We start from the raw sequence: 26,985 nt of genomic DNA on the forward strand, positions 1-26,985 counted from the left end.
AATGTTTAAACCGTGGATGTTCAATCCACATTATTTCCTGTCATACAGCCCACTTGAGTCTTAAATTTACTTATTTTTATCCTAACATGATCCAGGAAAATGAATGGGTGAGGTGGATTTTGTACAAACATCATGGTGAGCCTACCTAACTTGACATAGTAGGGTAGGAAGTTACTGTGAAAAGGCTTTTTGTCGTCAGCTGAATGTGGTGTGGGCTTCACTACCCAATCCACATCCAAAGATCAGACCATCTTACCCAATATAGTACGCAGGCTGGTAATATTGAATATTAGCAGAGTAGGCAAAATGAACTCTAAGCTAGATTTTAGAACGGCCTTGTGGCCGTGTGATCGGGACCATAGTTAGTGAAATCCCGATTTAACATCTATATTAAAAAAAAAAAAAAACCAAAGCTGGTATAATTACTTTAATATTTAGAACTCTGCATATTTAAGAAGCTAGGTAAATAGGTTCTTTTTTACTTTCTTTCTGATGTAGAGCGGGTCGCGGACAGTTTCATGGCCAAGATGGATCAGAAAAGGCCCGGTCGACGACAGAAGTGATCCGGACCATCGGACCTTAGATCGGGCGTATCTCGCAATCCGGAATGAGTTAGTTGACGTAAAATATATGATTTTGGGGTAGAACGAGCTACTTTAGCCAACCAACCCCGCTACGCCGGGTTGCGCCGCCCGGAATTGCGAAAAACCCCTTGATTGACGGTCGTTTCCCTGTTTTAATTTCATTTTTACTATAAATAGTAAGTTTTAGTTTGATTATAACTCTTCATCCGTTGGGCTTTAGGAGTTGCGCCCAACGTGAAAAGAGCTTAGAATAATTAGGGGAACGGTTTGGTGAAGCCAAATAGGACACTTACTATTTTTGGCCGAAAACCTTGCGCACTAGTAGACATCACGACCGTCTATAAATAGTAAGTTTACTATTTATAGTAAGTCGCGGATTCTAGGAGTTTGAGTTGTAGTTTGATTATGATTTCTTTCTCATTGCTTGATACCCTTATTAAAGGGTTGTGAACTTGATTTTAATCATTCATCAATCAATTTTGAATTTATTAGAATTTATTTCTATTTTCTGCTTTCTTTCCTCGTGGATTCGAGAAGTCTCTGTGAGGAGTCCAGAGAAGTTCCGTGGATTCGGAATAGTTATCCTCTTGAGGAAGACGGTGCTCGACCTCACGTCCTCCCCTGCGTCACTTTCTTTCTTGAAAAAAGTACTGTACACATTTTCACTAGAAAAATGCGTTTTAAAAAGGATTTTCTTTTTTTTAATGATTTAAGAAAACAAAGATTTACCTTCCCAATTCATTAATAGAATTGATTAGTAAGTGAAAAATTTTGGCAGAAACGGATCATTTCTGAGGGGATTGCTCCAAAACGAAGGATCTGATAGGTGAAATTTAAAATTTAAAAAAAAAAAGACATAAAACCATCGTTCAGTTACCTACATCGGTGTGGACCATCATAATTTTTGGGGCTCACCTTCTGTATGTACGGATTAAATAAGGGTTATCTGGATTTGCATATATAACATGGTGGGTCCCACAGCCATCTTCTGTTTTTTTTTCGAAATGATCTCGTGTTTCCCACGCAAAACTAATCGCACGCTATCCTGGTTAAGGGGCCAACTACTCAATATTACATTTCATCGCGACAGCAATGGGATTCACGTGATGTTTTTGTCCAATCACGTCACGTGGGCAGCGTTGCGTAAAAAAAGAAAATACGGGTTCTAAGCACTGGGCGCTGCCGTGGTCAAAAGACTCCGCGACTCGGAGGAACTCTTTCTGGCCCATTGGAACTTGCCGAGTTGTGATGAATAGGCCCTACTAGTCTGAATTTGGATCTAACTGACTTCCTGTGGCACAGGACTCATTCGAGTCTTAAACCATGGGCCCTACCACTCCACATCAGCATTTATTCCCCTGGTTTTGTGAGATTTACCTGCAAATTGACAAAAAATGCTTATGTGGTAGAGCCGTAGAGGAGGAACCTTGCGGTATTTTTTTTACTTTAATCCCGCTTACGGATTTGCTCGTTACAAGAAACAGCTGGACGATTTAGATCAGGAAATATGAAAAGGGTGACAGAGACTACCAAATAAAAGTCATCCATGCCATTGTCTCGTATCCCACTTGATATTATCTTTGATTGATTCCATCCATCCGGTCCACTTTTGCAAGTTGGCAAAGCCTACCTTTTTCTTTTTCTTTTTTAATTAACAGAATCTGCTTTTGCAAACGAGGGGTCAAATTTGTCATGTGACGATCATTTTATAGAGAAAAAATTCATTATTCTTAGGCAATGTGATGTCTGATCCACGAGCACTTATTAATGGATATGAATTGTTCATGAATAAAAGTTATAAGAATTCCTTAATAACTTCTAACTTGGTCTAATGAAAAAGTGTCAGACATGTCATATATAAAATTTATTGTGAAATACAAATAATCCTCATAAAATAGCATTTTTACATTTTTCATATATGGCACTTAGGACTTGTTTGATTTTCCAATTCACCGGTGAACACCGTGTAAATATGTAAAAATTATTTCTCATATATTTACCTCACTTTTTCCCCTGTTTGATTTGACCATATACATTTTTGACACGAAAATGGAGAAGGCCACAACATATTTGTGGGTCTCACCATAATGTGTATCCCTTATCCACACTGTTCATCTATTATGCCTAATGAATTTATGGCATGAGCCAAAGAAATAAGGTATATCGAAAGTTCACGTCGACCACGCCACTAGAAAAAGGGAATCTAACACTTACCATTAAAAACCTCTCAAGCCCAGTGTTTCTTTTTGTGTGGGCCATTTGAGTGTTCAATCTGCCTAATTTTTTGGCTCATATCTTAAAATATTGTGTTAAAATGACTAGACAGAACGGATTTATCATATACATCACCTTGGGGTTTATAAATTTAAAATAACTCTTTTGAACCGGTTTCCAAAGTAAAAAGTGAGGTGGATTTTCAAACTATTTTCAAATAGGTGAAATAGTAATAATTAGCCATTTCAAGGGTATTTACACAGCCACTGAAAAATCAAACACGCCCTTAATGGCACTTTTTCATTGGTAGGTAGTCCTGCTTATTGCCAATTGCATCCATTGTCAATTATTCAAACAAGAGCACATGAAATATAAGTAATTAAATTAAATTATGAAAATTATGGGTCCCAGTTGAGATGTATTATGAACCATACATTACGCCCATTTGATCAAGTGGCCATCTGATTGGTGGACATATTGAATGGTTAAAGATGAAAATATCCAATGTTCTATTTCAGAAAACTAGTATCCAAAAATCAGAGGTTATGATCTGAATTTCAGACTCTGATTCAGCAAGAGCTAGTCCTATAATTTAATTAGTTTAGTGTGAGTTAATACATGCTTTATGTGCAATTTCTGAGTGTCAGCATGTCAACTGCAATGCGAGAGCATTGTACGATGCTTGATACGAACACACCCAGAAATTGTAAAGATGATTAGTTGTGGAACCCTAATATCTAATCTACGGACACTGAGAAATCGAGCCACTGGATATTTTTCATTTTAACTGTCTAATAATTGTCCACCAGCTCCATAATTAGATAATCAAATAAGAGTTACTATGACATAGCTAAACCGAGCCCCATTACTTGGATAGTAATTTATTTATTATTATTTTTTCTCATACGCACTCACACATCCCCACACACGCCCACACACTCACACTACAATGGGTGCTTGAACCCATGACCTCACGTTGAAACTCTGGCGAGTCTACCATTGAGTTGTTGGGTCGCAGGCTAGTAATTTATTTATTACTTGTACACCACGTAACCAATTTCTAAAACACCGGCCATCACGTCAGTCACCCCATGTTAGAAATATATAGGCACGGGCGGATGGGATTATTCCAAGCTCGGCCTAAAATCGTTCAGGTTCTCTTATATTTTGGTCCAAGCCCATCTCGTGGGCCCAGAAGGCAGGCCCAAACCAGGTCGATATATATACTGAGTCCAAAAGCCTATGGTCGTCCTGGCCCATTGACAGCTCTAATATCTGCCAGTTGGAGCACACGTATCAGAGTTCCACGTAGGCATCTTCTCCCGCGCGCCACACTCTATAAATACCCCCAGTCAGTTTTCAAACAACCAAAGCCTCCAAAACGGGTTTTGGAAAGGACAAGTTCCCGCAGATCTCATCTTCTTCCAGCCCGCATTTCAAATCTCACTGCACTTTTGCAACGATTTCCTGCTCTCGCATCCAGCGCTTCGCAGGTATTCTACAAAAATCTCTTTATCCTTTCTTCTTCGATCATTCCATGCATTTTCTCCGAATACCTTATAAATTAATGAAAATCTACGTTTACTTTCACCTTAGAAAGAGCATTTAGATATTTTCTGTGTGATTTAACATCTATGTCGCTTTTTCAGCTTGATCAGAGAAGCTCCTGTATGAAACCCTGATATCTACTACAAATCCACCTTCACCTTATATCACTTCGAGTTTCGAGGTAAATCAGCAACGATCTCATCTTAACCTTAAACAAAAAAAAAAAAAAAATCCTCGAATTTGTAAGATATTGCGAATTTTCAGCCTCCGGCTAGTTTTTCATCTGGATTGACAAATGAGCTCTAATTTTTAGGGATTTCTACTGGAGGATTTGATATTGAGCCACTTTCCTGGCTCAGATCAGAAGATCTGAGGTGAAAAACTGTGGAAATCATCAGATTTCTCATCCATCTGAGATCCTATTCAAATGCATGATTGATCCGAGACAAAATAGCATGCTTTTCTCAGCTTTTGATCTCCTCAGCAATTTTTGCCGTAATTCGAGCAATACTTAGTTATATCAGAGATTTTTACTGACAAACAAACACGCCTGTGTCAAAATCAAGCAAAAAAAAAAAGAAGCAAATTACAGCTATCATAAGCATCCTAACTTTACGGCCCACTCATTCATCACTGAAACATCTATCAATTTTCTCCCCAATCGACCACAAATCAGCTAACAGCGCTAGTCTCCCTCGAACCTTAATTTCCTTCTGGAGAGCCACGCCATGCCAAGCCATTAGAAATCCTCAATGCCAAATGACATGGACTACACTAAATTGAAACTTTTAAGGACATGGATAAAAGGATGTTCAGTGGATTTGGCAGAAGACATGCACATGAGGCATATATTTGGAATGATCATTGATAGCTTTTGATGATTATTGATAGTTGGAACTTTTTCTGCCCACTAACCAACCAAAGGCCGCCATCTTCAGAGGAGCACCATAATGCCACACATGGCTGATTTGAGCATTCTTCATTCCCAACTTTTGAAGCATGGAATAAAACGATTGAACCGAGAACTGGCCTGATTTAACCCACACCATTCTGTCACACTCTTCATATCACAAGCTACATAGATGCAAGCACTCTAGAAGAGATAAATTCAGCCACTTCGTTGTCCTGGAGGTTCTGAGGACACAGCAGCATCCAAATCACAAATCCTCCACAAATAGAGTAGCATCTAGCTACCATTATATCACACTCCAGCGCAAGACAAACCAACAAAGGAAATCTGATGCATAAGGGTAAATCACCCCTCCAAACATCTTCCCAAAAGCGAATCTTCTCCCTGTTTTCACAAGTCAACGCCTTACTTGAATTTGGCTTTCATCCCATTTATCCCTTTCCATACCACCACACCCATATTTGTTTGCAACGACCTTCCTCTAAAGAGCTCCCCTCCCTGGCCTAACGTGCCGCCACCATTTTCTCAAAAGAGCCTTTTTCATCCCTTCCAACTCTCTAATGCTGGCCCCTCCCACATCATAAAGCTTGCAAGCTTCACCCCACTCTAAAAGATGAAAAAAAATTATTTTCTTGTGTCCCTCCACAGAAAACCACGTCTTTTCTCCAAGTCTCTCTCCATAGTTGATTCTCAGGAACTTTGATAGTTCTTCAGTCTATGGAATGATTTCATGTTTTGATAAATATTATCACAACTGGACACAGGCAGCCTGCTTACGTAACAGATGTATCAGATCAGTTCTGTACATCAGCTGCACCACACCAACAATGTGCTATGTCCAGAAAATTGGCAGGTTGGACAATCCTAACTGCTGGATCTGAGCGTTGAACCAGACTATCAACTTTTCTTTCCTTTCTCTGCAAATCCAGAAGTTGCGATTGTCTGAACTCTGAATAGCTTGAATTTGGGCAAGTGGCACATCCATCACCAATGGCATGGCTCATTCAATGAGCAGACTGGATCCCATACTGTGAGTAGGCTGTGAGAGTACATAGCACTAGCAGGACTTTTTTCAAGTTCTTCATTAAGCAGCAACCATTTCTGTTTTCTCATAGTAAAGTTGTTTCAAAACAGTAGGAAATCAAATCGATCAACGATAATCCTCAGCAAACCATCGGTTCTAGTTGGATGGAGAATAAAGGGCTTGAGGCTGTGATGAAACGCAAGCGAACAACGGTACTTTTCTCTTACTTGCTACACGCCTTCCTTTCTTTTGATTTTGATATATTAGTCTGGATTGTTTTGCAAAAGCAGGAAGAAAATGAGGAAAAGTTAGCAGACGCAGACCCAGAAGAGGTGGTTGAAGAAGAGACTGAAGCAAATGTTGCTGGATCAGAAGAGATGGAAATGAATATCAGTCATGTTCTTGAGAGGATTGAACGGTTCACTCAACAAGTAAGATTTCCACTAACAAACACCATGCACTTGCTTGTGTGAGATCTCCTTTTTTGTCCCTCATCATCTCCAATTACTCTAGAGCCATACACCTCTTCTTCTTTATTCTTTTGTTTTTCTTTTTTATGAAGGTATCAGAGCTACTAGAAGCAGGAAAGACCATGTTCAAGGATCTGAGTGCTGAATTTGAAGAGCGAATGGTTTCGTAAGTAAAAGTCCCCCATTAATCACACCAACAACAAACCCTACTTTTTCCTATATATCTCTTGAATAGAACAGTTCTTTTTCTTCCATTCATGCCTCCTTTTGCTTTTGCAGAATACACAGAGAACAGATTGAAAAATGGCAAGATGAGATCAAGGAGCTGCGAATGCTTGATGCATCGAATGAACAAGCCAGTAACCGTTTGCATAACGCTCGGTATCTACTTCAGAATGTTCATATGAACTCTTGAAACAAGCAGGAAGCAACTGCATGCAATTCTGTTCAAGTGAGGTGCCTTGGGGCTGTTTCAGTGGGCTACACTGGACTTTGATTGAAAAAATAGGGAAAAAGACCTTTAAAATCACATTTGAGATGGCCCTACCTAGTTGAGATCTTCAACATTAACAGGGATGTGAATTTGCAGTCATCTAGATGAGAACTATGGAATTAGGGCTTGTGTAGAAGAACTGCATCTCACATGGAGAAACAGGTACTAAAAAAGTAGACTTTAGCTTTACCTTCTCCCCAAGTGTTTGTGAGAATCCATACACCATTAGAACTTAGAACTCAAAGAGGAATCTTTGGGTCCTAATGCACCTGCACGTATATAGCTTCCCACTAAATTCATAAAAAGGGCTGCTGGTTCAGTGACCCAAACTGTTGATTGATGGCTCCACCTTGGATGGGGGATCTGAAATTCACCTAGATTGGAAGATTTTTAGCATTTTGATCAGTGGCCTACAAATGGTCATGAAAGGACAGACAAATCTCTGGAACAAGGGTCAAAGATTGTGGGTGGCCAGTACCTCCATTCGTGAAATTGTTGGGGCATCCTTTCATGGTGGGTCCCATCAGATCAATGGTCTGGATCACCAAACTCTGTGCCCCACTTGTACATCCTGGGCACCCCCTGATGCATCAGGACCATATAATCACCCCAAAGTTCCATATAGCAATGTTTTATTATATCTATCAGAAGCAACTGTTTGAACTTTTGGAGAATCATTAATGGACTTAATTGCACTTAAAATAACAAAAAGGTACCAAATTCGGATACAACAGAGAAAGGGTTGAACATGCAAATTTACAGTGTGGAGTTCACCAGTTCATATGCAGCAGGCACATCATGCAGCGGATGGCCCTTTTGATTTCTTTCCATTATCCTCCGAGCCAAGGAAACCTGCTTACCAACCACAAATGCAAATGCCCTTCCCTTGCCGCCAGCACCTCTGGCAGTTCTTCCAACACGACGGACGTACTCACTTGGATCCCGAGGAAAATCAAAGAGCACCACGTGATCCACGTTGGCAAAGTCTATCCCTCGTGATGCTCTGTTGCAAAGTGAAAATTCAAATTTTTACTTTTAAAAAAAAAAAAAAAAAAAAAGGAACAAAGAAAAAAGAAAAAGACACTTTAAGAGAATGACACAGTTCCTTTGAAGGGGGCTCTTGTTTGCACTAATCAAATGCATTGAGGACCCCAGGGCCAATTCGGATGTCTAGACTTCCAGCAGACAGGACAATGCAGCCAGCCAGGACCTGTTGCCATTGCATTGCCTTGCATTCTGGGTCAGACCTAAGATTCTCATGGCTTCCCCACATTTTCATGGAAGGGACCTTGTCATCAAAACAGGCCCTAAAACAAACGGGATGGCTGGGGTGACTGATTGAGTTCTGCTGTTGCCATAGAACTAGATTACAATGCAGTGGAATATCAGGTCCTCATGCATCAGAATGCAGTGTCCTGATGCATCCATTTTGTACAAGTGGGGCCCAAGTTCCGGTGATCCATACCATTGATACAATGGGCAGACAACATCCAAATATTCCCCAGATTAGATGATTGCATCCATCTAATGCATGACATTTGTTTGGACCAATATGTGTTATTTCCCAACTGTTTGTTTGTAGACAACAAATCCAAGGGTTGGAATCACTTAATCTGGGAAGTTTCCAGTGATCACCCATTCATTGTGGGTTCATATCAACGGTTTGGATCCCCAAACCACAAACCCTGAATGCAGGCACTACTACATCAGGCTGCTATTCGTGTTTAGATGCATCAGGATGCTATAATTCATAACCATTGTAATTTCCATTTATACAAATTAACTAGTCAAGTTGTAGGTGATCACGTTAGTAGGTTCTAAATTCAAGATAAATAGATGGAGGCAGCTTATAACAGTACCTGTCAGTGCAAATCAGGAACATACAATCTTTGGACTGCGAACTGAGAAACTCCTTCATATTTGCGAGACGTAATTCCTGTGCCACAGCCGCATGGAATGGCAAGACTCGGAGACGAAGTCCTTTCCTATCAATGCGTTTCAATACATTCTCAACTTTTCTACATGTCTCTATCTGCAGGCATGAATGAGAGGATATTCAGTACAGACAACCAGCCTTAATAAGGAAAATCAACCCAGAACCAAGTTATTCCGTAACAGTGGCGGTAATGGCCACCACCATTACCTTTATGATACGAGCTGTAACAGCTGTATCGGCCCCGTAATGGACTGTTATGGGTCATTCTTTCTGTAACAGCCATTATGGCCCCGTAATGTGTAACGGTTGCCACCATTACCTTTATGTAACGACTTTTATGGCCCTGTAATGGCTGTTACGGCACACCATGTCCAGAACTCTCTCAAATCAGTTGCCTACTAAATCCAATTCTTAAATAATTTTTTTTATAAAAAAAAGTGAAGCTAGATATGCAAATTCAGCTGCCGTTTTTCTCATGATATTGAAAGGGGAAAAAGAAAAAGCAGTCAGTCCTGATTAATTTATTTTTCGCTTGATGGAATGATCTTAAATATGAGCTTTGCTAAGCTGTATGCAAAAAAGCTCGTGTACATGCTACACATGTGCCAACATGGCACGTTAGGTCCAATATCCAATCCAATCTATCGGAAAGGCACCACTATATAGATGCCCTAGCCCAAGATCACAGTTTTCAAAAAACATGTACAGCTCTGCAAAAAAAAAAAAAAAACAAACTTGACTAAAGTTTCCTAACCCATCTACCTGTTTCCAGTATTGGGTCCAACATGCTGATTGGACCATATTTTGTTTTGGGGAAACATGTAGACAGTCAGACCAAGCAGATGGATAGATTTGATCTTGCACATATGTGACATGCTGGTACATGTGGTGTGTACACGAGCTTTATTGCCCATGCATGTGCACTTAGCAAAACCCCTGAAACAACATAAATCAAACACAAAACAGAATGTCACTTTTTGTTGAACGGTAGACCACCAACAAAAGAACAAAACTGCTCACGAAAAAGACGTATTTACGAGCAGAAGAAACAACTGAATTTTCAGTGTGCAATGTGCACAGGTGCACCAGTTACCAATCACCAGTCCTTGAGTAAAAAGACAAGTGGAAATATAAATGAGATCATGGTCATTTTGTGATAAATCTTGAATGTGTTATTGAAGTGCCAAACGCTCGAAAGAAGAGAATCTCACTTTTGTTTAATTATATTTACTTTCTGTTTTTCCTCACTTGTTTCTAAAGCAGCGATCAAATAAAATGTCCCAAGTAGAATGGAACCAACACTAGATAGTAACCACAAAAGAAGGTTTACTGAATTGATAACAAACTAACCTTATTGCAAAAGATAATAGTTTTCGGAACCGGTGTTTCCTCTACAATCTGCAGCAGCGCAGATTTTTTATTCAGAAAGGCAGTTTCTGGAGTTTTCTCCTCTCCATCATCTCCACTGCAATCTACAAGAGCCTGCTTGCATATCAGGGAATAGCATAAATCAGATAACAGCAGCTAAAGCCCAAACTCTTTAACAATGAAGGTTAGCAGTATGCCTAATTTATTCTTTCCACATATGATTAGCTGAATTTATTTTTATTTTAAGAAGCCAAAGTGATGTACCAGCAGATCCCAAGTCCAGATAGAGGAGTAGGGTCAATCTAAGGTGGACAGCTAGAACTTTTGTCCAGCGATCATGAAAACTATTTTGAAGATGACCAGAAAATAAGATCCATAAATCTGACACCCGATAGCTGGGACAAGGAATGATGATAATTATGTGAGTGCAACATGGTCATTAACCTTCCCAGAGTACCCGCTCTTCTTTTACTTGGCTGCTAATTTCGAGTTCTGTCTGCGATCCTCTTTTATCTTTTCTAGGGGCAGGAAGTGGGATAAGAGCTATGACACAGACATTCGTGCAAAAATCTCTCTTGGTCTCAATCGAATATATTGTCTCTAAACTACTGACTTGTGCAAATGTATAGGAAAAGCACAAATATTTGATACATGTGTATTACATGAACAAAGAGAGATGTAAACGAACCAACCTCCTCAAGGCCAGAGCTTGTACGGTGCATGCCAGGTCCCATGACCGCTTCACAATCAGGAAACACTTGCACTAGCTTGTTGTAGATATCCAATGGTAAAGTTGCAGTGACGAAAAGATATTGTGTCGTCATAGGTACTGAGTAAATTAAGCTTTGCAAAACTTGTTCAAAGCCTTCATCACCAAAGAGTATATCTACCTCATCTAAAACAGCGCTGACAGAATACAGTAGAATACATATCAATATCCAGGCATGGTATTCCTTGAGGGGTTTTTTTTTTTATTCATCACCATTGACTGTTCTTTTCTTCTTCTTTTTTTCGTGCACATATGAACTGTATTCAATAATTTCATCTGAAGCCATATGTACATTTCCATCAACTATTTGAGACAGAGAATTAAAGAATACAGAAAGATTGCAATGAGCCATCACGCTTTAGTAGAAGGGGCACGCTCCAGTGGTATTGTGTACCACCATATCCTTACGGTGGTACTGGCCAGCTCAGTGTTTTAAATAGCGAATAGCGTGTGGCGTAGTGTTCACCCCCTAAAGCATGAGGCATACGCTTACTTCTGGATTTTTAATCAAGGTAATGCTTGGTTGCACCAATTTCATGATTTCTGCACGAAATTATACCAATTAGCGATGAAATTTAACAAAATTTCATGATATTTGGTGCAACCAAACGCAACCTAAAGTAATAGGAAAGGGCCATGATTAAGTATAAAGGTAAAGAAAGAACAGCAAAGCTGAGCTAATATTGTTAAGTATATTATTTTACTAAAAGCATTAAAAGGATAACTAACTTTTATTAAAAATAGAAAAATGTAACCAATCATTTAAAACATTACTTGATTTTTATAGTGTAGTGAAAAATAACTTGTAATGTGAGCTATGTAGCGTGTAGCGTATGCAAATTATCATGTAGCATAGGCTACACAGGGCTTAAGCTATTTTTATGAGCTATGTAGGTTAAGGCTATGCTATGCTATGTAGTGCAAGCTACAAGCTACATACCGTAGCTATTTAAAACACTGGACCAGTGATGTGATCACAGAATCCAACCTGTCCAGCAGATCGTCACCTCAAAAACGAAAAAAGTAAACCAGTCCCCAAAAATCAGTCCAGTCCAAAACTCAGGTGGGCCATAGCACATGTAACATGTTGAGAGGGAATAGCCACCATTGATTAGAGTGGTGGGCCTGTGTGTTGTGTGTTATTTATTCATAGAATCCAGGCTGTCCAGACCCTTCATCAAGGATAGATGAAGGCCAGGCCAAATTTCAGGCTGTTCTACGACTCAGGTACGCCCCTATGAAATTCAAGGGTGGGAGTTCCCTCCTAGCTTGTTCCCTTTGTTGTGGCCCACTTAAGTTTTGGATAAGGCTGAGCATTGGGCGTTATATGTTTTTGGGGGTGACACATCTGATGGATGGGTTGGATGGTGTGAATACATTGCATGAACCCAACATCTGGGCGATACCACCATAAGGTTACGGTGGTACTGGTATAACTGGATCACGACCCTTACTACAAATAAGGACGCAATGAAAATGTGCACCCTCCATATCCATTACTCAAAACACTGATGGCAGCATGCTTTGCATGCTCCCGTCCGCAAAACAGACCACAAAGTCAGGACAGAATGAAAAGAACTCTTAGCTGTTATCACCCCATTCCCATTATTGGCAGTCAACAGCCTGTTTGGTCGAATTTGGACTTTCCAAACGAGCCCTAAGCCGTCAGATAATTCCTGTCTTAACTACACTCAGATGGATAAAAACATGGTATTTGCAGGAGTGTCTAACCATTTAAGGTTGGTTAACTGCAGAAGGCCTTCTTGGAGGAGGAAGATAAAACGACCCGGTGTTGCTATCAGAACGTCCAAATCTTGTTGAAGGTTTTCCAATTGTGTTTTCTGCCGAAAACCACCGGTTGCAACCATTGATCTGAATGGGACCCCAAACTTTGATATGGATCGGCAATTATTTAGCACCTGCGTATGATTAAGGAATCGCATAAGATTGAAGGCTTGAAAGCAAGATGCTTTCTGTGTTCATGAAACTAGATGAAACATCCTGGGTTTATCAAATGCTCAGTAGCAAGGTCTATAGTATCGTCCGAAACTGGTACATATTGCCTGATACAGACTGGTATTGCCCATGAACAATCCACTTATATCAGCCTGAAACAGCCCGATATAGGGCGATACAGGGCAACACAGGGCCATATCAGTGGGGAACGATACGATACCCCATACACCGATTTAAAACCTAGCTTGGTAGTCAATGTTAGCAGGAAGAGGTGACAAAGGAAGAAAAATAAAATAAAATAAAAACTAGATAGTGCAATGGCTATTGACCTGAGAAGCCAATTCAGTAGTTGGAACCAATATAACCACCCGAGGACTTCTTGGTGAGGACTTACTGAGTCCTTGTAGCTCTTCTTGCCTTAGACGCTGAATAACTGGTGCAAGATACGCTAATGTCTTCCCTGATCCACTTTGATCAGCTATGATACAACTTTTTCCTTTCGAAACGGGCACATATGCCATTGCCTACATTTGCATATCAAAGTAGCAAATTATGCAAACACCAGTTTAACTCATGGTTGCATGGAACATTTTAACATAGCAGGCACCACTGAACAAGCATGCATGTGGATCTAAAGATTAAAAATTTTAAAAAATTAAAAATTAAAAAAAAAAGGTCAGTAAATCCAGGAAATGACTCTGTAGAAAGAATGAAACAGTCCACGATTAAGTGAAAAAGTTCAATTGATGATTTGATTTTGGTGGTTCCAACTAAACAGCTTCGCAACCTTACTACTATTACACAATGTTTTAAATAGTGAAGAGTGTGTAGCGGGGCTTCACCTCTCTGAAGCATGAGGCGTAAGCTATGTAGCATGCATAAGCTACATGCCACTTCTAAATTTTTAATTATGGTTGCAGTTGGTTGTACCAAATATCATAAAAATTTTGGTGCAAAATATCATAAAATTTCATGATATTTGGTGCAACCAACCACAACCTAAAATAATAGGGAAAATATGGCAAAGATTAAGTCTAACGAGTAACGATAAAGAAATACCAACTTTCCGTTACCTTTCAAAAAAAAAAAAAACACCAACGGACCGAGTTAATAAAAAAAAATTGAGAAGTAATAGTAACTATTAGTGAAAGGACACCAAAAGCGGTGAAAGAAATGTTAGTTACATTATTATTATTATTATTATTGAGTTGATAATGTTACTTACATTATTTTACTTTACATAAATCGTTGAAATGATTAACTAACTTTTATTGAAAATAGAAAAATGTAACAAACCATTGCAAATATTAATTGTTTTTAATGTTTTAGTGAAAAATAAATTTTAGCGTAAGGTACGTAGCTTGTGACAAGTGTAGGCTATGGGTGACTTGAGCTATTTTCACGAGCTATGGAGCATGCAAGCTTAGCTAAGCTACATAGTGTAAGCTATTTAAAACATTGCTATTACATGAAATCAAAAGCTAGGTAATATACACATGTATGCAAGGCGTCCGACATGAAAATCCTGGGAAACCAATAATCCAACCCATCAAATCATGATGTCATCTAAAAGAATAAGAAACATAAAAACAATGTAATGAGGATCAATAATCCAACAATAACATGGTGGTCAAACAAACAGGTAATCCCTCAATCCATGAAACAGATGCATGCCATCACATGTCTAGTTGACATGATGACATGATTTTTTTTAATGAATAGAAAACTGTTATTAAAAGAAAAAGAAAAGGCTGTAATGCTGACCTGGCAGCTGCAAAACACAGTACCCAAAAACTGTTATTTAGAGAGGCGTTAGATGTTTAATGAATGGAGACCAAGATCTGTGTCAGTTAGGAGTTAGTGAGTACAAGTTGATGGCTCTAAAAGGGCAAGGGGAAAGCCCAAAAGGATGTGGGTGGCGGTAGTAACTGTAAGTTATGGCCCTTGATAGAGTGAAATGGCAGAACAATAACCTCTCAAAAAAAAAAGGCAGAACAATATTCATGTAGCCGACCCTAGTTAGTTGGTTAAGGCTTAAATGATGATGATCATGATCATGATTAGAGAGGCATGACATAAGATGCACCTGAATGTGTGAAGGCCGAATGAAAAGCTGAGCCCTCAGAGACTCGATCATATCCTCGCTGCATCCTAAATCTTTAAACGATTTCCTGCTGAAAAATCCACCATCGGCGGACATTTTCTTCCGCTGCTTGGAAGGATATGTCAAATCAACCATAGTCTTCTGGTATGAACTAGAATTACTCCATCCTCTTAAGGAAGAAGCGGCTCTTGGGACTGCAACATTTCGTTCAGTTACTACCGAATTACCTCCACGAGCTTTCACCGATGTACTCTGATCTTCCAAAACAGGCTTACGATTGTATTTTGGGATGGCATAAGAATGGTTAGTATCCGGAATCATCTCATTACCTAGCACATTATCTTTCGCAATTTGCTCCCGGGCTGCTGTTAACATGCTTCCTTTATACCCATGCTCTCTCACCACAAACTCTTCTTCTGAATCTGAGCCATCAGATTGATCTGAAAGCATATCTTCATTGTCCAACCTCCTACTATCAATATTTTCTTGCTTTATTCGGGGAGATTTTTTAATCAGTGCTCTTACACGTTGAGCCTTTAATCTACCAAAACTTGCAGAAAAGATGCCTGCACTGGGTGTGGTTTTACCACCATTCACAGTAGAAATAGTCGGTTCAACTCCTGTGGTATCAAAAACCTCTGCAACCTTAGGACATGAATGCGAAAAAGGAAACATCAGAATAGCCTGAAATTACTATCTTATAGTGAGGGACGATCCGAAAACATCAATCTTGAAGCCATAAATGGTCTACACGATAAATTCCCAAAGGAATAAAGAAAAAGAGGTATTATTCATGGTCATAGAAACATCCATCTCCAGTGCATTTCTGAGAAGGAGCAAGATTAAAAATCACCGGGATAATTTGGGAATTGCTTTTTTTTTTTTTTTTTTTTTTGGTGCGCGCGCACAGGGGCACTAATTTCCAACAAACAATCAGGCTTAACTGATTTTTAAATGAAATTGGGCAAGTAACAATGAAGGAAATGATCAGATGTGGAAAGACAGAGGCAATGCACATCAGATGCAAGTGGTAATGTGAAGGGGGGGCCACTTGCTTTGCACTGTTAGCATGGTGTGCCGTAAAGGCCGTTACGTAAAGGTAACAGTGGCAACCGTTACACGTTATGGGGTCGTAAAGGTCGTAATGGCCGTTACGGATAAAATGACCCGTAAAAGCCGTTACAGCCCTCATAAAGGCTGTAATGAACCCATAACAGTTTGTTACGTCCCCAATAAAGGCTGTAATGGACCCGTAACAGCCCATTATGGGGCCAATACAGGCTTTTCGGGTTTTTTTTTTCAATAGAAAAAAGAAGAAGAAGAAGAAAAAGAGAGAGAGAGAGAGAGAGAGAGAGAGAGAGAGAGCATAACAGCCATTACAGCCCACATCGTAAAGGTAACAATGGTGGCCGTTACCGTTATAGCCCGCATCGTAATGGTAACAATGGTGGCCGTTACGGTCACCGTTACCATTATGGAATACCTTAACTGTTAGATGATAGCTAGATGAAGCATGGTTGTTGACACATGTTGCACCAAAAGCCCAAATACTAGCATGAAAATCAAGGTTTTTCGTAATGGTAATGGTTACCGTTACGATACAGAGCCCGGTGTGAAGATGCCCCTGCATTAATCACCCCTGGTGAGGAGTCTCAAACACGAAACCTCCTTTTCTAATATCACTTTGATGCAGGACAATTAACCACTTACTATAAAAGCTCAAACTGATAGAGCATGGCGAATTAATCCCTTTATCTCATAACCAGGCCCCACATCGCATGGGCTAGGACCTCGGCTGAACCCCCCTCGTGGGCCCCAAATCACATGGGTACCGCCTCAGATGAGCCACCCGCCTCACACGGACCACCCACTCGAGTGTGCCCTTGCATCCCACAAGCAACCCCACTCGAGCCTAGTGTGAAAATGCCCCTGCATTAGTGTAACTGCCTAACTACCTTTTGGACGGGAAACCAAGACCCTGATACTATGAATACCCCTTCAAGCCTCATTTGCAGGGGGCAGGGCAATTGTCTTGAACAATAGAAGCATTCTTCCCTTCTCTTGCATCCTAGCGGTTTGGTTCATAATACTGGGTTTTTGAACTTGGGGAATAGGCTGACTAGTGCATGACATGACTGTCAATAAGAGTACTGCTAGGCACTACACTTGGAGAAGCAATTGAGTAACTTTCCCCGCGGGTCACACTCCCTCACCAAGATGCATTTCCACCCAAATCAACATTGGATGCATTTTTACCTGTGATGTTAACATGGGGCGGAAAGAAATCCCGAATATTTCCACAGCACCCAACTGCTTAGTGTAATGGATGAAGCAAGAATTCATCCAGCGATTTGGGTGCCATGAAAAGGTCTTCGCTTTATTCAGTTCTAAAATAAAAATACATAATTCAATCCTAATCACTATTTCCCCATAAACAAAATCAAGAAAAGAAAACCAAATTAAAGAAAGCATACCTCCCATTCGAGTTCCCTGCATGTTACCCTTCTTCTCTACGTGTTGGCGGGAACGGGCATTACCAGGCTTCCAAGAAAGGATCTTTTTGGGAGGAATGGGAGAATCAGGAGCATCATCGGCGCCGCCCCAGACAATGAATTTGTCACCAGTGTCATCGTCAATCAGCTGATAAGCACCGGGAGTTCCAGTGGGTTTCCGAGTGTAAGCAGCCCTGACAGAAAAAGGCGCTGATTTGGGGCATCTCATTCGCTCACTAGCGAAGAGGAGTCTCTCTTTCTTGAAATATTGCAGGGATTCCGGCAATTTTAGAGGAGCTTTCGCCAACATTTCTTCCTCTTTCTGTTGCTGCTTGAGTCGACTCTCTCTCTCTTGGATAAGATATTTCTTCTCCGAATTCCTTGAAAGGATGAATGTCTATTTCCACCCTGCATGAGGCGCCGATTAGGGTAACAGCTTAATGGGCTGTTACCCTACCATAGGGCCCACCTTGATCATATGTTGTATATCCACTCCGTCCATCCGTTTTTACAGACCATTTTAGGACAAGGGCCCAAAAATTAAGCATATCCAAATCTCAAGTTTACCACACCACTAGAAACAGTGATGATTGAACGCTCACCATTGAAAACTTCCTAAGGCCCACTGTAAGCAGATCCGCAGCGTTTATTTGCCATCCAATCCGTTGAAAAAGTGAAACAGAACTGGATGAAATGGAAAAAGAATTGCTTATTTTCCATCCCCACCTCGATCATATGTTGTATATCCACTCCATCTATTCATTTTTACAGCCCATTTTAGGACATGGTCCCGAGCATATCCACATCTCAAGTGTACCATGCCATTAGAAGCAGTGATGATTGAACACTCACCATTAAAAATTTCTCAAGGCCCAAAATAAGTATATCCATAAATTTTATTTTATTTTTTGCTATCCAATCCTTTGATAAGATCAAACTAGAACCAGATGAAGGGAAAACACAACGATGATCTTGATCCAAAACTTTTGTGGCCTAAAAAAAACTTTTAATAATCATTCAACGTTTTTTCCAGTAGTGTGGTCCACCAAGATTTGGATCTACTTGAGTTTTTTAATAACGTCCTTAAATGAGCTGAAAAAATGTTTACTCTCATGCATGACGTAGGCTCTGGATGGTCGGCTAGGATCATCCCATTACGTCAATAAGGGCGCCTGTGGATTCATGTGGGACCCTGCCAATCCAAAGGCCGACCCTTTTAAACTGTGGGTTCCTTTGTCTTTTGCACCAGACTTTGCAGTCCATCACAAACAGAAAACCTTGCCGTGGATTAGTTATTCCTAGCCATCTTTTCTAATTGAGTTTATAGAAACTCTTACGTTTCTGATATTATCTAATTTCTGCTGCAAAATCCACACTTTCTTCAATTACCCAATGTGCATGGTCCAGCAATCCACACCGTTGATTTACAGCACCAAAAATTCCCCACTTTAGAAAAAGATCAGCTATCTCAGTAGCAGTGAGACATTTATTGCATTTTCTTTCATAAGCATTGGGTAAAGTTTAAGCTTTTCCTATGTGGAAAGAGAACTTTGGTGTAGATGGGTCCATCATATAAGTGGGCCCCACCATATCAGTGGCGTGGATCCCTGAACAAAGAATTCAGATCCTCTGCTTGCCACAAGCACAGAAATCTTGATTTCCTACATCGTGATTGGTCGACGTCAATATTAATGTTATTGCATTGCTGCATTAAATGCAGTGTGTGATGATATGGCTCAATTAGATTGCAACAAGTAGTATTTTTTTATAGGGACATCAAACAACTTACTCGGGTGTATCAGAGACAGAGACGACCACCCACATCAACGTAGCATTCTTTGTAAATGGAAGACAAGTTTAAAATGAGGCGTGCCGAGCTATTTTGAAGACCCCACCTGTATTAGACATGCGTCAGGAAGACCTCACTTTGGAATGATGCATGTGAATTCATTAGGAGAGTATTTTAGTTATAGAATTTTTATTTTATGTTGATCCGACCGTCTAACCTATGGAATATAGGGCCTGAACTATAAGATAAATGAATTAATTCACCATGCTTTGTCGGAGCAGGCTTTTAGAGCAAGTGATTAATTGTCCCGTATCAATTTTCCTCAATGCTTTTGGTAGGTGAGCTATGAAAATCTCATAGGCTCACATTTGCTTGCTAGTCATGGCACCATCATGTTGAGCTATGGTCTCAATTAGACATTAATGTGTTAAGCAACTGTTTGAGTGCACCATCTGATTGGATTGCAACTACTACTATTAGGGTGGAAATAACCAAATAGTGATTTCTCCAAAATCACAACAATGTTAATTTCTAGTTGGAAACAGCGGTGGGAAGAACGTAAATGCAACACGAGGACAAACATTTCATGATGAATAATATAAAGCATTATCAATTCCTGATTAAACTGAGCATTTTCAATTCTACTCACTTCTGCATCCAAACGTGGCTTGATGTGGGAGAATATGAGCAACTGCAACCTAGAAATATAACATTAGACAGATTGCTAGCTAAACGAATTACTTCAATTCTTCATCATTAAAAAAAAAAAAAAAAAAAACTGCTGTGGGCATGTACTGTCAAATGGAAGAAAATGATCTTCAGCAGCCTTGCACGCCAGCACACCTTCAAACATGTTAGCCTGTATCAACTCATGCTAGAAAATTGGGAACCATCGTCTACAGCCTTCCAAGCCATCAGCTCAAAGAGGCCAAGAACTGAAAACATCTCACCTTTGCATTAAATTAGGATGGTGGTTGTTGTGTGAACCGGTGGATATTTTTTAGATTTGCTGTAGCAGTAGAAGCACTTTGTTGAAGCAGCTGTGGGGTCGCTGGACCAGACCAATTACAGCCACGTCACTATGTTTAGAACTAATTCTACTCCACAATGGTACAAAGGTTCTACAGTAGAGCAGTCCCTAAGATTAAACAACCCACCTTGGAACTGCATTAGACTCTAGTCTAGTTGCACAATATAATCAAAAGAATGTGAGAGAGAGAGAGAGAGAGAGAGAGAGAGAGAGATTTTCTTTGCTACCGTTTATATATAGAGTAGAGATTTTCTTTTTGGAATGGTTCTTGCATCAAGGACAAAAAGATTGCAATTATTAAAATAAAATCGTTACACAAATTAAATAAAAACCGTTACATGAATTTGATTTTGAAATCCCCATTAAAAATATACACATGGCAAGGGACATAACCACACTCACATATGCGACCCCCAACTGCAACCTGGCTTGGTGTGCATGTGCGAAAAATTGCATAGGGCACGCCCACTCCCATGCTGCTGAATGGATAGTCTCTAGAAGGGGAGGCGCGCAAGCCTGTAAGCACAATTTGAAGGTGATTTCAATCTCTTCCCTATCCAAGATGAGACAAAACCAATGTTGTCACATGTGATCGTATACGCCATTTTGATAGCATATACTGGTTATGACCATTGGGCATTAATGCAGTCACACATGCCATAAGTATGCAATTATGGCATAATTTTCAAAATCAAACTCACATCAATAAATTTCTAGTTTAAATTATCTTTGTTCAAAATCACATGGGAAAATTTTCTCTGTTGTTTTTTCACATTTTTTAATATACATTTTAGTACTTGTTAGTTGATTTGTTATAGTCTAATAGTCTAATAAATATTACAAAATTTTGATGAAATTAGTAATAAAGCTATAAAAGACAATTCCCTACGCTTGTAATTCTTTTACATAGTATAGAATAATAAATATAAAAAATTAATGAAATTAGTAATAAAACTATGAAAGACTATTCCCTATGCTTGTAATATTTTTACATAATTTTTCTATTTTCCTCAATTTTTGCAATTGTTTTTAACTTTTTCCAAAAAAAAAAAAAATGGAGGCTGTGCGATGGCATATGTGATCGTGATTGCATATGCGCACAGCCCCGTTGGATTGCATACGATCGCATATGCCATTTGAGAAAAAACACCTCCATATGTGTTTTGAAACAACTCTAAACACAACAAAAGCAACATCACTCAAATGCTGATAAGCACAGCAAGCTAACCTCTGTTAGATTTGCTTTTCTGGATATGCTTGGTTTCTGTCCCTTGGACAAAGATTGGTGGAATGAAATTCTTATGCTTTAATTGAAGAGGTCCAAATCCTATTGGGAATCCAAGAATACGGAAGCTACAAACAAGATCAGCTTCAAGAAGTGTCTATGGATTAAGAAGAAATAGTGCGTCAGAACAGAGATAGTGAGGCTGTCTCAGAAGCTCCGGAAAGTTATGAGGCCAGGAAATGAATTGGCGAAACACCACTCTTTTATTGAAAGCAGAAATCTATTCTATTTCTCAGGATTTTTTATTTTTATTTTTGGAAATATTTGAATACAGCAGAACTGAATCTTCAGGAAGCCAACACCATGGACTATATCTATGCAGAATGCCAATATTACATCAAATAGATGGTAGAAATACATGTACAAAACCGGCTCAAGCAAAGCAGCTTGCCCTGCGGTTGAAGAAGAACCCTCACTTCATGCATTATTCATCACCCATAGCCAGTTCCAGCGCATAGTCATCCCTTTCCTGCAATAAGTGAATAAACAGAGCAAAAGATATCAAATTTCCTGGTGAGTGATTTTTGACAGTATTCCCTCCCTCCTCCCCCCCCCCAAATTTTAAGAAGGCTGGGCTTGATAACTTACAACAGGTCCTCGGGCGAAATATCTTCCAAATTGAAGCCAATATACCTGCACATCCACATGATTTCAAATTCAATTAACTTAAAACAGGTATCAACATGAAGTTTATTGGAATGGGGTTTTTAGTTTTTTCTTTTTCGTTTTTTTCCTTGATAGGTAAGCTGAGCTCGAACCTGAGACCTCAATGTTGAAATGCTAGGAAGTTGAAACGCAGGTGTTTGGCAATGTGAATATTATGGAAATGAAAAGGTTTTCCAAGGAAACCTACTTTTTACCCATTTGGGTAAAGGAGTAGAGTCAGAACTCAATTTACACATCCAAGTTTTTACTCAAAAGCTTTGCATATTGATATCAAGCTGCTGCATAGATTCCCAAGGCTTTGAGAGACACCTCATGATGTTTAAGCGTTGACCTTTTAATATTTCCATGGAAAATTGCAATCCAAGCCAAGCAACAAAATTACCATTGGAATCTGCAGTTTTCCATTTCCTAAGGATTCCATGTTGGCGTTCCAGGTAGACATTTTAATTTCCTCCATCCAAACACCCACAAATGGAACTGTTTTAAAGTTATGGATGTTTTTTCTCTATGCAAAATGTTGTCGTCTCAATTTGGATTTTACCTCATCCTCATCTTGAGTTTCAACTTCAATATCAGAAGATGGGAAGCCCACACACAGAAGAGCGTAGCCCTGAAATGAGAAGGAACATGCAACAATGATATTTCATTAATTTTCAAGACAGAGAAAGAATAAGCGCTGACCAACAGAGTCACATGTAAAGCAGCTTGTAAATGTTTGGAGTTTTGTGCCAGTTAACTTCCTATAACATTCCACTAAGATTAGTGGAATAAAAAACATAATAAACTGCCAGTTATTTGCTGACCCCAGTAAAGTGTCTGCACCAAAACCAAAGGTAATTCATGGGATTTTAAAATTTTAAATATGAATTATACAACAGCCCATACGGGAAGCAAGGGAAGATGATTCCTCATCTTCGAGGAAAATTCCCTATGCAAATGTGCGTATGAAACTCAGGTTGTGTTTGGATGCATTAGTGAATTGAATTGCAATTATTTCTATAATGAAGTGGAAATAACCAAATAGAAGCTTCCTCCCTATCATTCATGTTGAGGGTGTGGGGCTGTGGGCTCCAACGTCGCAATTATGTTCCTTTCGAGTTGGACTAGAAAGAAAAGTAACTGCATTCTGAGGGCTAATTATTTTGACGACTGTAGTAAACAGCATTTTGCTATTTCTTTGATGGGATCAAATGCTCACAACTCAATGTGCTTGTGCATCAAAACTCAGATTCAATTGCTGGGAGAAACCCATTACCCAGTTCTATTTTAAATGCATAGCAAACAAGGGAAAGGAAAACAGCTTCCGCAACTGGACCCTAACAAGGAATGAGATTCTGACAGAAAGAGTTCAATTCATGATATGTAAGACAGAAGACGACGAGTTATCACCCAATCATGTTCAGAGGGACTCAATAGAAGCATGAAATCATGACAACCTTAGATTTAAGTTCAGCTGATATTCCAAGGGCCTCAGGCTGTCTTATTTCTCCAGATTTCACTCGAACAGCACAGCTAGTACAGCAACCTGTTAAAATGAAATGCATCCACTATCATTCTCATTCATCATCAAGAGAACAAGGTTATTACTAGTGAAGAATTATAGGATCCCCAAGCTGATATCTGCAGGGTGTACACAGATTTTAAGTTTGTAAAAGTGGGGCCCAGGTTTTAGTGATCGAGACTGTTGGCCTGACGCGACTCACTATGGATGGAACTTGCCCAAAGATCACCCAGATTGGATGACCTTATGAATCGATATTGGGCCTAGTTTCAGTTGAATGTGAACTGTCATGATTAATGATGGAATTGTCTTATCAAGGAGATTTTGTGTTCATGCTCCATCCATGGTGGGTCACAACAAATATACAGTCTGGATTATTAGACTATGGGCCCCACCTGTAAAAAAAATATTAAAAAAAAAACTAAAAAAACAAAAAACCCCCACTATGGATGGAACATGCCCAAAGATCACCCAGATTGAAAAACCTTAGGGGCCCTTTGGATGGTGGTAAATGAGGCTAGTTGTAAATGACTTATTAACAAATCATTTACAAATTGCATTTGGACGCCCTAAAATGCTTGTAAATGATTTACTACATTTTCCCCCTTTTCATTCACTAGCAAAAAGCAGGGATTTCATTTGGTAGCAAGTGATTTACAAGCAAGAAGCCTCCAATGGCTCTTTTTTTAAGGCGAGGAGATACGCACCTCCCTCTCTCCGTTGTATTTGAGAACCCCAATGCCCTCCCTCCCTCCAAGGACAGCAGATCTTGCTGCCAACGTTATAAAAGAGCATTTGAATTCGTGGGCCCACTTCTATGGCTCACCTACTGCTTGGTTTTATGTGAGGATCAACCATAAGCTTTAGTGAGACTTCAAAATCCACTCTTCTATGCCATTTGAATGTTTTTTAATGAATAACTTCTCTGAACTATCTCAGGTGTGAATGCACAATTACAGGATATAAACCATTTACAGGCTATCTAAACACTCTAAATGATTTACTAGTAAATCATTTACAACTTAAAGCCAAACAGATAGGCCATAAATCATTTACAACTTAAACCGTTTACCACCATCCAAATCACCCCTTATGAATCGATAGGGCCTAGTTCCAGTTGAATGTGGACTGTCGTAATTAACGTCGGAATTGTCATATCAAGAAGATTTTCTGTTCATGGTCCATCCATGGTGGGTCGCAACAAACATACGGTCTGGATCACTAGACCATGGCCCTACCTTTTTTTTTTTTTTTTTTTTTTTTTTTTAAGGAAGGAAAAAACTACAAACCCACATACATTCTGTAGACATATCTCACTGGAAGTAAACATGAATAAGTATCACCAAGATGGGTGTGAACTTGATGCCATCTTTGGTACAATTTGAAGTTTTAAGAAACCATAGAAAAATGCTAAGAAAGCATTGTCGGTGTCTAATTAACTTACCATGCCTACAAGCAAATGGCAGGGATATGTTCTGAGCTTCTGCAGTGTGTAAGATGTATTGATCCTGCAATTGAATCCAAAAACACATGTTGATAGTATCAGCTATTTGATTGGAAAATACATAAAGAAACAAAGAAAGAATGCAAGAAGGCCTTTGTAGTGATGATGAGGTATTATACAGTTGGTGGCCTGAATTACTGCCATTTTAATTGGATCAGCATTCCATCCAAACAGGTAGGACCCATATTACATTGATCCAAGCTGTCCATATAGTGGGCCATCCTTGAACAGGAGATGGACACCCTCATCGAATCACTCCATCAGTCTGATCAACAGACTTTATCCTATTACATGTGGTCGGTTGTCTTCTTTTTAACCATCCATTTTCGTGTCAATTTGTTGGATGGACAGGATTGCCCGATGGGGAAGGCTTTTTCAGTTTCGCCCATCCGCGATGAGGACCACTAGATCAATGGCCGGGATCACTGAAAGGACGGAAACAATAGTACCTAATTGCATATTCGAATAAAAAAAAAAAATTTTAAAAAACACCACACAGACACAAATGTGCATAAATGACACAAAAAAACCCTTTAAACCAAGAAAATTAGAGAGCCTAAAAAACCAAAAAAAAAATCAGAAAAACCACACACACACACACAGAGTGAGAGAGAGAGAGAGAGAGAGAGAGAGAGAGAGAGAGAGACCTCAGGAACGAGGAAGCTATGAGAGACACCTCGCTGTCGGTCGTGAACGGTGACGCTGTGAATGGGAGTTTGGGGAATTGAAGGAGAAAAAGGATTAGGATCGGAGATTGGAGCAGCCGTTCCAAGCTCTGCTTTTATGGTTCCGATTCGGAGAGAGCATGCTGTGTTTTGGTTCTTCTTCTGCAGCTGCAATCCCTTGCTTTTTTTATGAGAAGAAGAGCACAAATAAGACCAGCTGCTAGCTAATTCCATCCTCTCCCGATTCTTCTCTGCTCTACTCTTCTCTCTACACCACCATTTCCTCTCTCTCTCTCTCTCTCTCTCTCTCTCGTAGCAGCCAATGCTATCCGCAACTGGATAACATTTTCAGTCTTTCGATCTCTGCTCTTTTGGGGCACTTTGAAAATGTACACGTGGCACACAAGTAAATCAGATTAAACCGTCTAACTTGTTGTGATCCACTACTTGGATGGATGATACACCAAAATGGCCACTAATTGGATCACCCATTTGATCGATTGGCGTATATCTTTGGACGGTTGAAATAAAATATAATCAACAATCTGAATTCAGAAGATATGTACCTAAAGATCAAAGGTCAGGATTGTTCAAACATATATGATTTTATGTGATGAATTACCTATTCACAATCTGCAATTTGGACGGTTTAAATTAATTTAATGTACGCGGCCTTT

General features: G+C 39.6%; 3 protein-coding genes across 10 annotated transcripts; 1 reads left to right on the plus strand and 2 right to left on the minus strand.

The window, feature by feature from the left end:
* Positions 1–3,720: 3,720 nt before the first annotated feature.
* LOC131224691 (uncharacterized) lies at positions 3,721–7,432 on the plus strand. 6 transcript variants are annotated; one of them, XM_058219994.1, is made up of 6 exons: positions 4,175–4,291; positions 4,448–4,527; positions 6,391–6,492; positions 6,571–6,711; positions 6,843–6,916; positions 7,030–7,432. In XM_058219994.1, exons 3-6 carry the CDS (start codon positions 6,445–6,447, stop codon positions 7,163–7,165), a joined length of 399 nt encoding a protein of 132 aa, XP_058075977.1. In that variant the 5' UTR covers positions 4,175–4,291; positions 4,448–4,527; positions 6,391–6,444; the 3' UTR covers positions 7,166–7,432. The 6 variants fall into 6 exon arrangements, with proteins under 6 accessions (XP_058075975.1, XP_058075974.1, XP_058075976.1 ...); XM_058219995.1 differs by having other exon boundaries at positions 6,394–6,492; XM_058219996.1 differs by lacking the exon at positions 4,448–4,527 and adding an exon at positions 6,186–6,286 and having other exon boundaries at positions 4,179–4,291.
* Positions 7,433–7,907: 475 nt separating this feature from the next.
* LOC131224688 (DEAD-box ATP-dependent RNA helicase 50) lies at positions 7,908–18,239 on the minus strand. 3 transcript variants are annotated; one of them, XM_058219986.1, is made up of 8 exons: positions 17,851–18,238; positions 15,359–15,996; positions 13,602–13,796; positions 13,048–13,235; positions 11,240–11,453; positions 10,530–10,661; positions 9,103–9,275; positions 7,908–8,246 (listed from the first exon to the last, which is right to left on the minus strand). In XM_058219986.1, exons 1-8 carry the CDS (start codon positions 18,176–18,178, stop codon positions 8,000–8,002), a joined length of 2,115 nt encoding a protein of 704 aa, XP_058075969.1. In that variant the 5' UTR covers positions 18,179–18,238; the 3' UTR covers positions 7,908–7,999. The 3 variants fall into 3 exon arrangements, 2 of the variants coding, with proteins under 2 accessions (XP_058075969.1, XP_058075968.1); XM_058219985.1 differs by having other exon boundaries at positions 15,359–16,014; XR_009161125.1 differs by lacking the exon at positions 7,908–8,246 and adding an exon at positions 9,942–10,115 and having other exon boundaries at positions 9,138–9,275; positions 15,359–16,014; positions 17,851–18,239.
* A 3,813-nt stretch (positions 18,240–22,052) lies between these two features.
* LOC131224692 (ferredoxin C 2, chloroplastic) lies at positions 22,053–26,671 on the minus strand. Its single transcript, XM_058219997.1, has 6 exons — positions 26,291–26,671; positions 25,584–25,647; positions 24,075–24,163; positions 23,180–23,248; positions 22,561–22,605; positions 22,053–22,441 (listed from the first exon to the last, which is right to left on the minus strand). Exons 1-6 carry the CDS (start codon positions 26,540–26,542, stop codon positions 22,397–22,399), a joined length of 564 nt encoding a protein of 187 aa, XP_058075980.1. The 5' UTR covers positions 26,543–26,671; the 3' UTR covers positions 22,053–22,396.
* Positions 26,672–26,985: the final 314 nt, after the last annotated feature.

The sequence above is a fragment of the Magnolia sinica genome, chromosome 14, assembly GCF_029962835.1.
Source record: "Magnolia sinica isolate HGM2019 chromosome 14, MsV1, whole genome shotgun sequence".
Lineage (NCBI taxonomy): Eukaryota > Viridiplantae > Streptophyta > Magnoliopsida > Magnoliales > Magnoliaceae > Magnolia > Magnolia sinica.

Bases quoted from the DNA above. Each gene is read 5' to 3' on its own strand.
- LOC131224691 (XM_058219991.1), top strand. From the start codon at position 3,890: ATGTTAGAAATATATAGGCACGGGCGGATGGGATTATTCCAAGCTCGG. The intron at 4,292-6,393 runs GTATTCTACAAA...TCAAAACAGTAG, and splicing joins TCGCATCCAGCGCTTCGCAG to GAAATCAAATCGATCAACGA. The intron at 6,712-6,842 runs GTAAGATTTCCA...TTTTTTATGAAG, and splicing joins TTGAACGGTTCACTCAACAA to GTATCAGAGCTACTAGAAGC.
- LOC131224688 (XM_058219985.1), bottom strand. From the start codon at position 18,178: ATGTTGGCGAAAGCTCCTCTAAAATTGCCGGAATCCCTGCAATATTTC. The intron at 16,015-17,850 runs GTATGCTTTCTT...CTAAGGTTGCAG, and splicing joins GCAGGGAACTCGAATGGGAG to AGGTTTTTGATACCACAGGA. The intron at 9,276-10,529 runs GTTAGTTTGTTA...TCATGCCTGCAG, and splicing joins CTATTATCTTTTGCAATAAG to ATAGAGACATGTAGAAAAGT.
- LOC131224692 (XM_058219997.1), bottom strand. From the start codon at position 26,542: ATGGAATTAGCTAGCAGCTGGTCTTATTTGTGCTCTTCTTCTCATAAA. The intron at 23,249-24,074 runs GTTGTCATGATT...TTCTCATTTCAG, and splicing joins CAGCTGAACTTAAATCTAAG to GGCTACGCTCTTCTGTGTGT. The intron at 22,442-22,560 runs GTAAGTTATCAA...CACTTATTGCAG, and splicing joins ATTTCGCCCGAGGACCTGTT to GAAAGGGATGACTATGCGCT.